This window comes from Delphinus delphis, chromosome 16, assembly GCF_949987515.2.
Source record: "Delphinus delphis chromosome 16, mDelDel1.2, whole genome shotgun sequence".
NCBI classification, from domain to species: Eukaryota; Metazoa; Chordata; class Mammalia; order Artiodactyla; family Delphinidae; genus Delphinus; species Delphinus delphis.
In genome coordinates this window covers 706441-722026 of record NC_082698.1, presented here as the reverse complement: position 1 = coordinate 722026, position 15586 = coordinate 706441, and the positions used below count along the sequence as shown (strand labels likewise).

Here is a 15586-nt window from a genome sequence, read left to right as displayed (position 1 = left end):
GGAGCCTCAAGGGCGGCTGGGGCAGAGTCTGGCCACCGGGAGGGCACGGTCACCTGCTTCGAGGCCCTGCCCTTGTCCTTGTCTCTGCCCTTGTCCTTGTCTCTGTCCTTGTCCTTGTCTCTGCCCTTGTCCTTGTCTCTGTCCTTGTCCTTGTCTCTGCCCTTGTCCTTGTCTCTGTCCTTGTCTTTTTCTCTGTCTTTGCTTTTCTCCTTCTCCTTTTGAAGCAACAATGAATGTGAACTCGCTGCTGCTGGAATTCTACTTTCTGAAATTGATTTTCCTGCTGTTAATAAAGAAACCTGGGAAAAGAAAATCCGACTTCGCAACACTGATAACACAAGCGGGTCCCCCTCCTCCCACGCACTCAGGTATGAGGGCAGGTTGGGAGGGAGTGGCCAGGCCATGAGCCGCCCGGCGCAGAGGTGGCGGCAGTGCCCCTCGGCGGGTGGACACGCGGCCGCCCTCCTCTGCCCTCGGGGGGCTTCCTCCAGGACTCTGGGCCTGCGGGGACGCACAGCTGACCCTTACGAAGAGCTTGTCAGCCCCATAAAATGAATTAACGTCTCTAATGAAGAACACACTCAAGTGACTTTTAGCGGTTCTCAAAGAATCGCAGAGCCGCTGCGTGGTGGGTGGTGGGTGGCAGTGGCCTGGGGCATCTTCAAGACCCAGGACGGCCTTCCCAGTCCTTCCTGCTGCCAAAGGGCGATGGCCCTGTTGTCCCCAGCACATGGCTGAGGGCAGGGTGCAAACCTGCCCCCAGAAGAAAGGCCTGTCCTGCCGACACTGTCCCACTGGGCGGGCACCGACGGCGGGAGGTCCTTGAGAACAAGAGTCGACCAGGAGCTGCCCCGGGGGCCCCGTAAAGAGGTGGTGGGAAGGAGGGCAGCTCGGAGGCCGTGCAGAGGGGGCATAGAGAAGGTTCTGGAAGCCCAGTGGCAGCACGGTGGAAAGACAGGCTTCTGCGGGTGGTTGGGCAAAGGCGCTGGGGTGAGTCTTGGGGAGGAGGGGCCACTTCGTAGGGAGCAGCGAGGTCCTCCCTCCTCCCCTGAGTCCCCAAAGCAGGGAGGGTGCTGCTGGGAAGGAGGGGAGAGGGACGCTGTCCCGGGAGAGACACAGGACCTGTGCAAGTGCAGGTTCCCGGGGCCTCACCTGCCAGATGCGGCGGAGAAAGGTGTAGGCCATGAGGCAGTAGTCCTGGTGGCCGGCGGCGCGCGGGGTCACCACCAGGGCCAGCAGCGTGTAGGCGCGGGCCAGCGTCTCAAGCTGCCGTACGTTCCGAAGCTTCTCCAGGGAGGGGGGCCCCGAGCCCTCAGCCCCCGGGCCCTCCGGGGCCGCCGCAGTGGACACCTGCTCTTCTGGAAGACAGGGGCCGCTGGGTGCCCTCCCTGCCCGCCCCCTGTGCCCGCCTGGTCCCCAGGGGCCCCTGCCACCCGGCCTGGGGTTGAGACTCTTCCAGAGGGGCGTGCCACCTTCACAGGGGCCACCCTCGGGGACGGGCCTCCCAGGGCTCCCCCAGCGGAGACAACAGGCCCACCTGCAGGGACGCTGCAGCCACCTTCGGGGCAGTGAGGGGATGCCGCCCCTCCCTCCGTCCATCTGGCTGGGCTCCCACCACCTCCCTATCACGCCTGGGCTGGGCCTTCCTGGTGGATGAGCTCTGCTGGAGCGGGAGGGACCAGCAGCCGGGGAGGCAGGGCCCTGACCTCGCCAAGCCCACAGGGCGCTGGCCTGCAGGGGCGTCGCAGGGATAGCGGAGCCCAGGAGCCCCTCACGGCGGGCGGCCCCTCCGCCCGCCACCGCGCCGCTCACCTGTGGCCCCCGCGCCTGCGGCTCCCGCACCTGCCGGCTCCGGGGAGCCCCTGTCGGGCCGCATCCTCAGCAGGATGTCGATCGCCCACTCCAGGTGGAAGACGACGTCTTCAAGAGGAAACTGGTTGTGGTACAGCCACTCGCTGAATTCCATGATGTAGTCAACCTTCTGCCACTCACTCTCTGGCTTCTTTGGGATTAAACAGAAAAGGGTGGTAAAGACACACACCTGCCACTCAGCAGCCCGAGGACCACACGGCAGGTGTTGTGTTCCCCCACCTCCTAGAAACAGAGGGGCTGCTTCTCACCCGTCTCTACCGTCACGAGACCACCAGGCTCGGCAAGACCTCCCACGTGCAGCGGGCAGCAAGACCAGAGCCAGGCGAGTGACCCCGGCCTCTGCTCCCTGTGGACGCCCCGCCACCTGCCCACCGGACCCCTCGCGGGCCCTGCGTGTCCCTCCCGCCTCCGGGGCGACGCCGGCCTGAGGGGCTCTCTGCGGGCGCTCCACCACCAGCCCCGGGTCTCCTCCGGCACTCGGAGGTATGGACGGTTCTGTGGCTCACAGGGCTCGGAGGGCACTGAAGATGCTGCACCGTGCAGTGTGCAGCCCGAGTCAGACCCAGTATCGCTCATCAATCATCACTGCACGAAGGGAGGAAGCTGCCCTCCCTGCCCCCCCGAGAGCGGAGCCAGCCTGCCTTCCGCTTGCCGGGCCCCAGGCCCCACACCCCACACCTCACGCCTCACATGCCAGGAGGATGCGCGGCCGGAGGTGAGGGAAGGGGCCGGTTGGTGGGACACGCAAGGTCAGGGTGGACTCTCCCCAGGACACTGCCTGACGTCACCAGGGAGCGGGGGCATCCCAGCCCTGAGTGGGGTCCTCCCCCTCATTAGCAGGTGGGCAGAAGGGAAGAAGGAGTGGCCCTGAGCAGTGGGGCCTGGAAGCCAGGTGACAGATGACCACGAGTGCTGAGGAGGGGTCGGATGGGGCCTCAGAATGACCGTGACCATGTGGTCACGGGTGGCTTTGACGAGAGCTGTGCGAGAGAGACGATGGGGACAAGGGCGGTGGAAGAGGGAAGGGTCATCGTTTCAACAACGGTGCTGGGAAAGCAGGCAGCCACACACCGAGGAAAGGAGCAGGACCCCTAACTCGCACCAAACACACGGCTGAGCTCAAGACGGATCAAAGACTCAAATGTGAGAGCTGAAACTATGAAACCCTTGGAAGGAAACGTAGAAGTCTGCGTGACCTTGGATTACACGCTGGTTTCTCAGCTACGATGCCATACGCGTAAGCAGCAGAAGAAACAGACAAGTTGGACGTCACCAAGATTATAAACTTTTGTGCTGCAAATGACGTCATCAAGAATGCGGGAAGGCAGTTGAACGGACGAGCCACAGAATGAGAGAGAATACGCACAAAGCTTATATCCGGTAAGGGACTCGTATCCAAAACACATAAACAATTCCTACAGCGCAGCAATAAACAGACAAGAAACCAAATTTTTTTTTAAAAGGGCAAAGGATTTGAGTAGACATTTCTCCAGAGAAGATGCACAAATGGCCGATTAGCACAGGAAAAACATGCTGCCAGTTACTACGTTAGTTACTAGGGAAACGCAAGTCAAACCACGACTCAGGTAGCTAAAGACAGTCATCACGTGACCTGGGAGTTCACTCCCAGCTATGTGCCCCAGAGAACAGCTATAACGTGTCCGTGCAAACACTCGCACACGGCTGTCTACAGCAGCCCAGTCACAAGAGCTCCTAAGAGGAAGCAACGCCGAGGCCCACCGGCGCAGCCTCCGTCCACACGATGGAGGACTATTCAACCAGCAGCAGCGAAGCCCGGACACGCGCTTCAACAGATGGAGCTTGGACGAGACGTCCAGGGAGGGCAGCGGACACAGAGGACCCACCTCGTCTGGCTCCATGCGTGCAACGCTGGCTCACTGGGGCCGGCGGGGGTGGGGGGAGGGACACAGTGCCCACGGACCTGGGTTTTGGGGGGCTGGTGAAATGTTCTAAAATTGATTGTGATGATGGCTGCATAACCCCGTGAATTTACTATAAAGCACCTTGTACCCCTAAGAAAAAGGAAGCGAAGGAAGGAAGGGGCAGAGAGCCTTTCCACGGAGTCTGTGCAGAGGGTTCCGGCAGCTCGGCTCGGCCAGCAGCCGCCCCGTCCATAGCACCGCCTGCTCCCCCGGCACAGCTGCCTGGCCCCAGGAACCCTGGCCTGGGCTCCAGGCGCAAGACGCAGGGGCACCCACGGCCGCTTGTAGTGGGCCCGGGCCTCTGCTTGACCGATGGGTCATGACCGCACGGCCATCGATGGAGCCTGTGTTCGGACCCCTTCCTGGGGACACCCCGACCCTGGAGCGCTCTGAAAACCTCGGTGGGATCTGCTCCGTGAAGGGGAAACGTTCTGCTCAACAGAAAAGCCTGTCAGGTGCCTGCCGCAGGGCACGTCTTTGGGGGCTTCAGTCCCACAATCAAGGGGCCTTCTTTCCCCCGAGGCAAGTCCCACAAGCTCTGCACCAAATCAAGGTGCCCGCCCTCCCCCAAATCTCCAAGCGCGTCGAGAGGAACACGTGTCTTGGCTTCTCGGGGGCGGGGGCCGTCCCCAAGACCCCGAAACCCCAGAGGCTGCAGAGCCCCGCGGCCCACCCCCTGCCCTCCCCACACGGCCTCACAAGGACTGCGTCCCTCATGTGGGAGGACAGGCTCCGTCTGCCACCCCGGCTCGTGTCCCGCTGCCCCCCCTTCCTTCCGGTTCTCCCGAGGGGCTGGGCTCCGCACCGCCCCCCCTCCGCCCGCACCTTCCCACCCCCGGGGGCTTCATCCGCAGACACACGGTGAGTCAGAGCCAGACCTGCAGGGCCTGGATGGCGTGGAGGTAGCAGGTCAGCTCCCCGGGGACACTCGTGGAGTTGAGGGCCAGGCGCCGCCACATGTGCGCCAGATACTCCTCACTCTGGTCTTTGAATCTCTGAATTTCCATCACGAAGTTCTGGCCGAGTCTAGCCTTCACCACGACCATATGTTTGAAAATCAAGCTGAAGAAAAGTAAACGAGAGAAATTAGCGCCTGGATGGTGAAGGTCGTCCCCGTATAGAAGGCACACCCGCTGGAGTGTCTGCGCGCTCCTGCTCACGCAGAGAAACCGGGAGACCTGAGCGCCTCGGGGGTCTTGGGTCGTGCTGTGTTTTGCTTTTTCCGTTTATCATTTGTGTGTGTTGGGCTTAAATCCCCTCCCTTCGTGTGTTGACTTCTTGGTAGGGAAATAAAGTCACCAGGGGAAAGGGGAGAGTGGGGGGCTGAGGAGGGAGCCACCCTGTTGGGGGGCTGCAGGGGAAGGTACCCCGGGGGGGAGGCGCGGGGAGGGGAGGCGCCCTGGGGGGCCTCAGGGACTCACAGGCGGTGCGCCGTCCGCGGCAGCACCTGCAGGGCCTCGTCCAGCACCTTGAGGCAGCCCTCCCAGTCATGCTGGTCGGCGTGGCTGTGGAACAGCAGGCCATACAGCGCGGCCCTCAGCGTCAGGTCATCCTCGGCCCCTGCGGTGGGAGAGGGGGCTCAGGAGGGGCGCCGGTCAGGGGGTCTGGGGATGGAGGTGCTAGCAGCTGGGGGTCCACAGGACCGGGAGGCCCCCAGGGAGCACTCGGGACACGGCCGCCTGTCTGGGACATCCCAGGCCTCATGCCGCAGAGCCGGACAGCAGGTGGGACCGCGTGGAGATCCAGCCACAGGACCTCGTCATCTGCGTCCCTTAGACACACGCAGAGCTGCCCTTCCAGGGCCGGGCCTCGAGCACCCGATCGTGGGAAACACATCAGTCCTTTTGGGACTGAAGGCTCAGGGCCTCCTCCCGGGCGACACCTGCGCTGCTGTCCTCCCTCCCCCACCTGCCTCACCTGCACCAGGTGCCCCCAGCTGCCCCTCACCCCACCCCGCCAGGCTTTCTCGGGCCCCGCAGTCCTCTAAGCCCCTTCCCTTTTGGAAACTCCCGTTACTCTTCCGTAATTTTAAAAATAAACAATGGGAGCGTCAGGAAAGAAGAAGCCTCTCCCCACCAGCCTCCCCAGGCCGCTCGAGGGGCCGCCTCAGCCGCGCCGTCCAGCAAAGCAGAGCCCCTGCCCCTGGTGCCAGACACTCACGTTGTCCTGTTTTACCTCGTTGACCGTGTAGCTCTCTTTCCCGTTTTTGAATCGTTATAGCAAAGGGGTGAACACGCCCGTGGATCCTGCCGGCATGTTGTCCGGCTGCTGGCTAAGAGGACAGCACCAACTCACACCACTTAGGGCCTGAGGGCTCACCGTGGCCCCCCACTGCCAGCGCTGGGACGGAATACAGGTGCCCAGGAGCAGGGGGATTGAGGCACGTGACCAGATAAACTGGTCAACGTCTTGACACTTGGGAACGTGGGTTCCATAGCGTGCTTTCCTCCTCTCATCTCGGCCGGGCCAACTCGGAACCACACGCCGCGGTGGTGAGGGCTCTTACAGTCAGGGCTCTGCACCCCCTGGTTGGCAGCAGGGCCACATGCCCCTGGACGTGGCAACCCCGCTTGCCAGAAATTCCAGACGGTGCCTCGGATGAGCAGGGAGAGACTGCCCGTGCGAGTTCACCTGCTGAGCCATCGGGGCCATTTGTTACTGCAGTGTGGCATCTCGTAGCCTGACTAATGCAACTGCTCGTGCATTACAGAAATGGATCATTTAGCCGCTAAATTTGATGCCAGTACTTTTCCAGTGTTTACTTTTTAATTTTCTCATTTCTCATTATTTAAATTTTCACGTATTTTGAAAGTGTGCCTCTTTGATCACTCTAAACTTTAGGCAGGAGTCTTTCCTCAGAGCGTTGCTTCGCTCAATTCTACTTTCCCGTTTTTTCCTATGGCTTGAATTGTTCACGCTGCTAGACCATTCAGCTGAGTATGTTTCAGCGCGGGGAGCACAGCGCACACGGGCTCCACGCGCTCCGGGCGGTGCCGGGGCCCCAAGCAGCCGGCTCCTCGCTGGCCCTTGCAGTCCTGCGGGTCTGGGCTGCTGTCTGCATCTCCCTCTGCGGCACCAGCAAACAATCTTACCTGGGGGTCTAGAGTTCAACTCAGTATTTAATTACACACGGTCACATCTTTGTTCACTATTTTAAATCGAGTTTCTCTCTCTCGTAGACTCTGAGGCACCTGATGCAGGGCCACGGCTCTAATCCACACATGCACGCTTTGCAGTACACACCGTGGCCCTTACGCTAACAGGGATGATAATTTTTTAGCAGATAATCATTTTTTATTTTAGAAATAAATTATACAATATGTTTTATTTTATTAAGGTCACTACTTTTTTCCGCAGAAGTATATCTCCACATTTTTATGGAAATGGAAAAGTGTGATTTACCTGTCAGAAAAACCCAGAGGCTAGATTTCAAGGCTGCCTGGGAGGGCGCAGGGTGGCCCTGAACTGGGGGGCCACCTAGGCTTGGGGGGTTTCCTCATGCTTACAGTGGGGGTCCCCGATTGCTCGCGAGGAGCCCTCACCCTCACCGTGCCTGCCCGAGTTCAGGGCTGAGCAGGCGTTTCCCGTGGTCACTGCCACGACTTCACCTGTTCTACACAAGGCTCGGGATCTAACAACACCAGGCCCTGCCCGGCCTCATGTCTGCGGCTCCGTCTGTCCTGCATCTACAAACCTGAGAGAAAACACCCTTCCATCGTCCCTCCACTTTGGAAGTCGGCTGTGGGCCACTGGTGCAGAAGCAGCGTCTTCCCTTTTTCCTAAAGCAAAAACAAATCAACAGTACAGACGTTTGAAAGTTGCAGTTTCTTCTTTCACCAGTTTGTTTTTCATTTGGTTCAGCATTGAATTACGGAAGCTGCGGCTAAATTTCTGAAACACTAAGTCACAAAAAGTGGAATCACATTTCCCCTGTAAGAGAAGGCGCTCCAGTTCAAGGTTCACTACCTTAAAACACACACACACGCACAGGCTAGCCCTGCAGCACAGTCTACGGCTACAATGACACGAAGCAGACAAGTCGGTTGTATAGCTTTGAGTCAATAGGATCAAAAGCACATTAGGAAAACTTATGGGACACGAAAAAGCAGGGCTCAGGGGGAAGTTTACACCTGCAAATGCCGACACTGAAAAGGAAGAAAGATCTCAAACCAACAACCTAAGTTTACACCTTAAGGAACCTGAAAAAGAACAAACTAAATCCAAAGTTAGCAGAAGGAAGGGAATGTTAAGGATTAGAGCATAGAAAATAAAAGGAACAAAATCAATGAGACCAAAAATCGATTCTTTGCAAAGACCAACAAAATAGACAAACCTTTAGCTAGACTGGCAAAGAAAAGAAGAAAGAAGCCCAAATAACTAAACTCGGAAATGAAAGTGGAAACAGTACTATCAACCCCACAATGATAGCAAGAACTATAATAGAACCCTACTAGCAACTGTCTTCCAACAAATGAGATCGCCTACAAGGAACGGAAAAATCCCTCGAAACACTCAAATTGCCTAAGAAGAAATAAAAAATGGCAACAAAATTCTAACAGTAAAGACTGAATCAGTAATCAGAAACCTTCCAGTTAAGAAAATTCCTGGACCAGCTGGCTTCCCAGGTGAATTCTACCAAACATTAACAAAAAGAATAACACTTATCCTTCTCAACTCTTCAAAAAATTGAAGAGGAAGGAACATTTCCTAACTCATTCTATGAGACTAGCATTACTTTGATAGGGGGTCCAGATAAAGACATCACAAGAAAAGAAAATTATAGATGAATACCCTTTATGAATATAGATGCAAAAATTCTCAACAGAGTAAGTTGCTGAATTGCAGATCAAATCCAACAACACAGTAAACATATTATTCACCACGACCAAGGGAGATTTGTCCCAGGAACACAAGGCTGGTCCAACCTAAGGAGTGTAACCCATCGCCTTAATAGGACAGAAGAGAAAACCACACGATCAGCTCAACTGATGGAGAAAAGGCATGTGACAAAATCCAAAAACGTTTCATCACAAAATCTCTCAGAAAACTAGGAGTGGTGGGAAAATTCCTCAACACAGTAAAGTTATGAAAAACTCACAGCTAGCGTGATACTCAAAGGTGACAGACTGACGCTTTCTCTTTCAGATCAAGGGAGGTCCCCGGGCCGCGACCTACCGCACTCCTGGGTGACGGCGGAGGGGGAAGGAGGCCTCACTCCCCGAGGCCCACCAGATGCCTGTCCACTGTCAGGCAAAACCTCCCTGGGCCTTGAGTGGGTCTGCGCCCCCACCCTCCCTCCTCTCCCCTTTCCTACTGGCGCTTTCTAGGTCTGAGTTAGGGTTCCCTCAGGGATGGGGGAGGACAGAGCTGAGCCCTGAGCGCAGCCAGGAGCCGCCCCGCCTGCCCCGCTGGGATCTCACGGGTGTCAGCGTCCCCTGTCCCCCATGCAGCCGTCGTGTTCATTGCCTGAGTGCTTCCACGGGGCCCGTCTTTCCTCGGGAGCCTCGCGCACCGTGCTGGAGGAAGGACGCGAGAGGCGGCCCAGGGCACACCTGCTTTCTGGCCTCCGTCTTGTTGATGATGCTGATGACCTCCTGAGTGGCGCTCTTGCACTTCTTCCTGTTGACCGCAGAGGACAGCAGCGGCAGCCAGGTGTTCCAGAAGTGTCGGGCGGCCTGCATCACCAGGGCGCTGCTCCCCGCGATGCCCCCAAACCTGGAAGGGAAGGTCTGACCTGGACAGGTATAGGCGCCGAGGGGAGGGGTGGGGCCCCAAGACATCTCTGCAGGACCAGGACGGGCTCTGCTCAGGGCAGCCCCGCCGTGACCCGCTCACGAGCTCCGGCTCCCCGTTCCTCGGGCCCGTCCTGGCTCAGACGCTCAGGGCTGCCGGGAGCACCCAGGGGTGAGGTGGGTGTCACCGCACGGGGCAGGCGATGACCCTGGTCACAGGGCCACTGGGGGAGGGGCCGGCCTCGGGGACAGTCCCCAGCGAGCACCACGCCCCGCAGGCACCATCGTCCCCACCCAAAACACGCACCCCAGACGCGCCACGCACACGACGACCCTGGCCACCGGGGGCCGCAGCCCACCTCGCACTCTCTACGAAGGCATTGGCGGCCGTCAGGCGCAGCTGCTTCCAGCCCTTGAGGTTATCCATGATGCTCCTGCCCTGGATGCAGGCTGCGGTGCTCAGCATCTCCGCCACCAACTCAGCCTCCACCCTGCAGACAGACAAGCGCCACGGCTCCCAGGAGGCTCCTAGGGGAGGGAGGTGCCGCCGAGAGGGGAGAGCCCTGGGGACACCCCACCCCGGCCCCTGGAGAGAGCCCTGGGGAGTCCAGAGTAAGGTCATGAAGGTCCCCAAGCCAGAACTAACTGGCTGAGTCCAGTCAACCCGCAGAACCACGAGACAGAATCATAAGCTGATGTTTGAATGACTAATACGTAGGGTGTCCTGTGCGGCAGCAGCAGCAGAACAAGGCGCCCACCCCAAGCGAGGCCGGGCCCTGCCGGAGCGATGGGGCCCCGTTCCCCGTGCCCCAGAGCATGTCTTGTTCAGGGGGCCTAGGCTCTGCGCTGAGAGCTCAGAACGTACAATTTAGACTCAGCAACGTCAAGGGTGCCGCGAGCTCTCTTCTCTCAGCCAAGCCGTGGCTTGTGCACGTAACAACCACACGCACGTCCCTGCAACTCGGCTCAGGGGGCACCAGGCTTACTCTAGGAGAAAAGCACTGGTTTCTGGGTAGACCTCCCCGCCATGGCCTGGGAGGCCCCAAAGGCAGGTACCCACCTGCAGGAGCCAGCTGCTCCGCCACCCTGCCCGTCAGGAGTCTAGGGGAGAAAGAGGCTGTCCCTCCGCCTACAAGGATCTGCAGGGCACGGCCAAGCTCATGCTCTAGGGGTGAATCGGAGGCTGGCCCCGTCCCCCAGGATGGGCGTGCCAACCCAGCAGGAGGTGGAGGAGAGCCTGGCCCCGCTGGGCCCTGGCGTTGCTGTCCTGGAGACCTGGATCTTTAGGACGTGGTCCTTGGGGAGAGTCTGTCAGTGACAACTGGGTGATCTGCTGATGGCGACCACCTATATGCTTACGGCTTACTCTGTTCTATCAGCCACTGAGAGAGGAATGTCGAGATCTGCAGCTGTAATTGTGGCTGTATCGAACTTTCTGCTTCTTGAATTTTGAAGCTCTGCTGTTAAGTGTATACACGTTTAAGACGTTTATGTGTTCTTGCTGATGGAACCCTTTTATCTTTGTGAAACGCCTCTCTACCTCTGATCGCACATCCTGGGAGCCTTACTCCAGCCCCACGGCGTTCTTGCAGCTGCTGCCGCAGAGGCCATCTGTCCCCCTCCTTTTACTTTTCACCTGTGTCTTTGTATTTGAAGAGTGTCTCTTGAAAATGGCTTCGAGTTGGGTCTTGCTTTTTGGGTCCAGTGGGATAAACTCTGCACTTTAACTGGAGTGTTGGTCCGTTTACATTTAACGGGTCTGTTGGTGTGGTTTTGGGTTAAACCTTCGATTTTGCTATTCGCTTTCCTTCTGTCCCATACGTTCGTCCTTTCTTTCCTCCCCTCTTGGATTAATTGAATATTTTTAGTGTTCAATTTTATCTTCTCCATTGGATGTCTAGGTATAATTCTTTTATTGTTTCTGCAGTACTTGCTCTAGAGACTGCAACATACATCCCTAACTAATCACAGTCTATGGTGAATTAATATTATACCACTTCACAGACGGTGTAAGAGCTCTCGATACCCCCATCTCTCCCATTCCCGCCCTCTGTGTTGCCACTGTCACACATTGTATTTCCACATTTGTTAATAATCCCACAATGCGATGCATTTTTGTTTGAAACAGGCGTATGTCTTTTAAAGAATTCAAAAACTGAAGGGGGGAAAACCTTTTATGTTCAGCCACACAGTCACCACCTGGGGCGTTCTTCACTACTTCCTGAACTGAGTTTCCATCTGGTACCATCTCCCTTCAGGCTGAAGAACTTCCTTTAGCATTTCTTGTTCTGTGGGTCTTCTGCGAATGGATTCTCTTAGTTTTAATTACTTAAAATTAGTTTTAGTTTTAATTAATCTAAAATGGTTTAGTTTTAATTAATCTAAAATGGCTTGATTTTGCCTTCATTTTTCAAAGGCTATTTTTGGTGTATACAGAATTCTCGATCGACAGGGTTTTTTCTTTTTTACCACTTAAGATGGTTTACATTGTTCCTGTTGAGAACTCGCCTCTCCTCCCTGTTTCCCTGTGTGCAATGCATCCTTTTCCCCTTCCACCGTCCTTCCAGGGTTTTCTTGTCACCTTGGTCTCCAGCGATTTGCCTACAATAAAAATAGGTGTGGCTTCCCTCGTGTATATCCTGCTTGGAGTTCATTGAAAATCCTGGATCTCTGGGTTGATACTGTTAATTCAATTTGAAACAATTTCAACTATTCCATTTTTGAATATACGTATTCCCACCTCGCCCTCTATCCTCTGTCCTTCTGAGACCACGCCTGCACTTGTGCTGGCCCATGGGCTCTAGCCCACTGGTCCCCAAGGCACTGCTCCTCCGTTTTTCAGGACTTTCTCCCTGTGCTTCAGTTTCCATAGTGTGCTGACCTGTGTTCAGAGTTACTGATCACTTCTCCAGTGTTCAAATGTCAAGCTCTCCCACTGATATTTCCATGTCAGAGATTGTACTTGTCATTTCTAGAATTTCCACTTAGTTCTTTAATTAGAGTTTCCATTTCTTTGTTGGAATTCACCACCTGCAATTTGCCCATTAAAATCCTTTCTTTCCTTTCTTGTATTTACAGTAACTGTTTTAAATCCATCGTCTGCTAATTCCAACATCTGTGTCATGTCTGAGTCGGCTGACTGCTTTTTCTCCTGGGATGGGCCACAGTTTCTTGTTTTTCCACATGCCTGGTGATGTTCGCTGTTACGCTGGGCGGGGGGCGGGGGGCAGGATGGAGGGCTGTCTTGCTGAGAGTGTGGATTATGTTGCCTTCCTTTCAAGGAAGGTGGGGTTTCATTCTGGCAGGCAGTGGATTCACCTGTGGCTCACCCTTATCCTACTGAGATCTGGACTAGGCGTCTTAGGGCAAGACTCGCGTGGCCCTTAGAGCCCAGCCCCTAAGGCGTGGTCTTCCTGAATGCCCCGGCGGTTCAGCAAGGGCTCCCTGACTCTCCTGGGTCAGCACGGGGCCTCTGGCATCTCTGTCGCCTGCTTCCTGCCAGGCCTGCGGGATCTGGCCTTCTCTGTCCAGGAACCTCCTCGCTCGTCTTGCATTCTGTGGAGTCCAGAGGCCCCAGCAGCCCCAGGGTGTGGTCTCTGCCTCCCGAGAGCATTTCTTCCGTCTGGGCTCCAGCTCCCGGGGCTGCCGTTTGGGCAGCGCCCCGCGCCCCCAGGCAGAGCGCGAGGGTGCACGTGGGGCTCACTTCTGATGGCCTCTTCTTGCAAGAAGCGTGGCCTTGGGCCATCTGTTGGCCAATGTCTGGAAGCAGTTGTTTCCTGTATTTTGTCAAGTTTTACAGTTTTTTAAACAGCACAAGAGTATGAGATCCACTGTGTGTCATGGCCAGAACTGGTAGAAAAAGTGACTTTTAAGTTCACATAAAAACCCAACAGTGATGATGATTATGTCAAATAAAAGTGCTAAACAAAGTAGAAAGGTAATCTCTGTTGGTCTGTTTTAGGGATCTACATGAAATTCCTATTAATATATATTCCTTTACATTAATAGTATAAATATGAACCTGATTCTGGTAATTACACACTCAGAGGTGAGAATACTAATTGATTAGTAACTGCACTATTTTTCACCAAGATCTGAAAACTATTTTCACTATTACTGTGAAATGCTATCATAAAAATTACTGTGACCAATTCCACACTGAGTTTCTTTACATAACTCGCAAAATAGAAAAAATGAGCATAAAAATTTGAAATATGTATAATTGTTTTGAAAAAAGGTGCATCACCTGCGGTACACGCCAGGTGCTGAAGTTGACCGCGGATCCTGCTGACTGGGGACCGGGTCCAGGGCTCTGAGGGGCCAGCAAGACCACCGTGCAGTCGGCATCCCCTAGAGAGCCAAGGGCCGCCCACCTCTGCCTGTCCAGCCTCCCAGCACCCAGCTCCAGGCCTAGACACAGCTGGCCCTCAGTGTGGTGAAAAACGGGTCAGGTCCACAGTCAAGCCCGGGTAGGGGTGACCCCACTGAGAGTAGTGACACCGACCACCACTAGAGGACAGCAACAGTCTACAAATGAGTTCTCCAAGGTCTTGAGGTGAAAACCAAACTTTTACATAGTCTTGCACGACCCCCCCTTTCCCTGTTACCATATGTAAACATTTCTATTTTTAGCCTATTTTATTATAAGAATTGCTGTTTTAAAATAAAAGTTAATTTAAGGGTCACTGAGGAAAGAACGGCGAAGCTGGGGCACACACCCATCACCGCAGCAGGCACCCTGCCACCCCGTCCCCTGACAAGCTCTGCGGTGCCGGCAACGAGTAGTGAAATCAGCCTTAACTCCGCTATAAGAAGACGAGGCAGCAGCCCTCACACACCGACTCTTTCTTTATGAATGTAGTCTTTTTCTTTCTTTTAGAATTAACCTTCTAATTTTTATCAAAGTGGTACCTACCACATGGTTGAGAACTACTCCCCTACCCAGCCCCCAGTCCTATTCCCAAGAGGGAATGACTCCTAGGTCTTCAGCTCTATCTTCTAGCAGGTATACGCTTTCCTCCAAAAAACTGGCTTCTATCTTGATTTCCCAATTTATGAATTTTAAACATTACCTACAGAAGTCCCTTTTCCCAACTTATGAATATAGCTGGTCCCAGCATTACTTTTAATTCCCTTATTATCTTTGTACCTCAGAATATTCAGCTTCTCAGATGAGGGTCTCACGCCACCTGTCCTCGTCCCCCTTCCCGCTGCTAAAGTATGTTATCTGTGCTTTTACTTTACTTTCGTACTGTCAAAATTGGTAACATTGATATTTTACTGGGTAACCACAAATAAGCCTTCTTTGTCAAAATGCTGATCCTAACACTGGAATATCAATAAACACCCAGATAATGTCTGTGTTTCTCACTGAAGAGGCAAGCTATTACTTTTGTTACCTCCTGGCATTTCCAACTGGCTCTTCTCCCTCCCTCCTTTACCACAACACCTGTAAACTCTCCACCACACTGGGCCCTCCTCTGGCCCTGCCCACACCCCCAGGGCCCTCCCCTGCATCCTTGCCGAGGAGGCTCTCTCAGCAAGCAGTGCAGCTGGGCACCTTTTCTGGACTGCATCTCCATTTCCAGCATCCAACATCTTTCTCTTTTCTGGGTTACTCCCTTGTTTTTCTGGAGTGTATCCTCAATTAACTTTCTAAAAACAGGTGTGTGACAAATACATTTTCTAGGTCCTCATCTGTTTAAAAGTAGCTTTCTTTACCAGGATACTTGAAAGTTTGGGTGAGTTAGAATTACATGTTGAAAACTACTTCCACTTAGAACGTTCCACTTTCTTTTAGCTGCTAGTGATGGTTTCTGAGAAGACTGATGCGTTTCTATTTCCTTCTTCTTTTTCTTTTCTTCTAAACGCTGTAGGATAGCCTCCGTATCTACCGTGACCTGATGACCCCATGACGTATCTGGATGTGAGTATCTCTTCATTCTTCTCGCCGGTCATTTAGTGGGAGGGTCAGTCATGAGACGGTGTCCTCTGCTCAGGGAAGCTGCTGCTTTTCACCCCTTTCTTAAGAACGCTTTC

At 54.9% G+C, this 15586-nt stretch overlaps 1 protein-coding gene across 1 annotated transcript in view; it reads right to left on the bottom strand.

Moving 5' to 3' along the window:
- Positions 1-15586, bottom strand: part of CFAP46 (cilia and flagella associated protein 46) — an 89093-nt gene that overhangs the window by 39847 nt on the left and 33660 nt on the right. Inside the window, exons 23-30 of the mRNA XM_060034133.1 lie at positions 9907-10038; positions 9368-9530; positions 7510-7594; positions 5237-5375; positions 4694-4877; positions 1828-2002; positions 1153-1355; positions 54-299 (exon numbers count right to left, since the gene is read on the bottom strand). Coding sequence (XP_059890116.1) covers positions 54-299; positions 1153-1355; positions 1828-2002; positions 4694-4877; positions 5237-5375; positions 7510-7594; positions 9368-9530; positions 9907-10038 — 1327 coding nt within the window. The remainder of the gene's footprint in view (positions 1-53; positions 300-1152; positions 1356-1827; positions 2003-4693; positions 4878-5236; positions 5376-7509; positions 7595-9367; positions 9531-9906; positions 10039-15586) is intronic.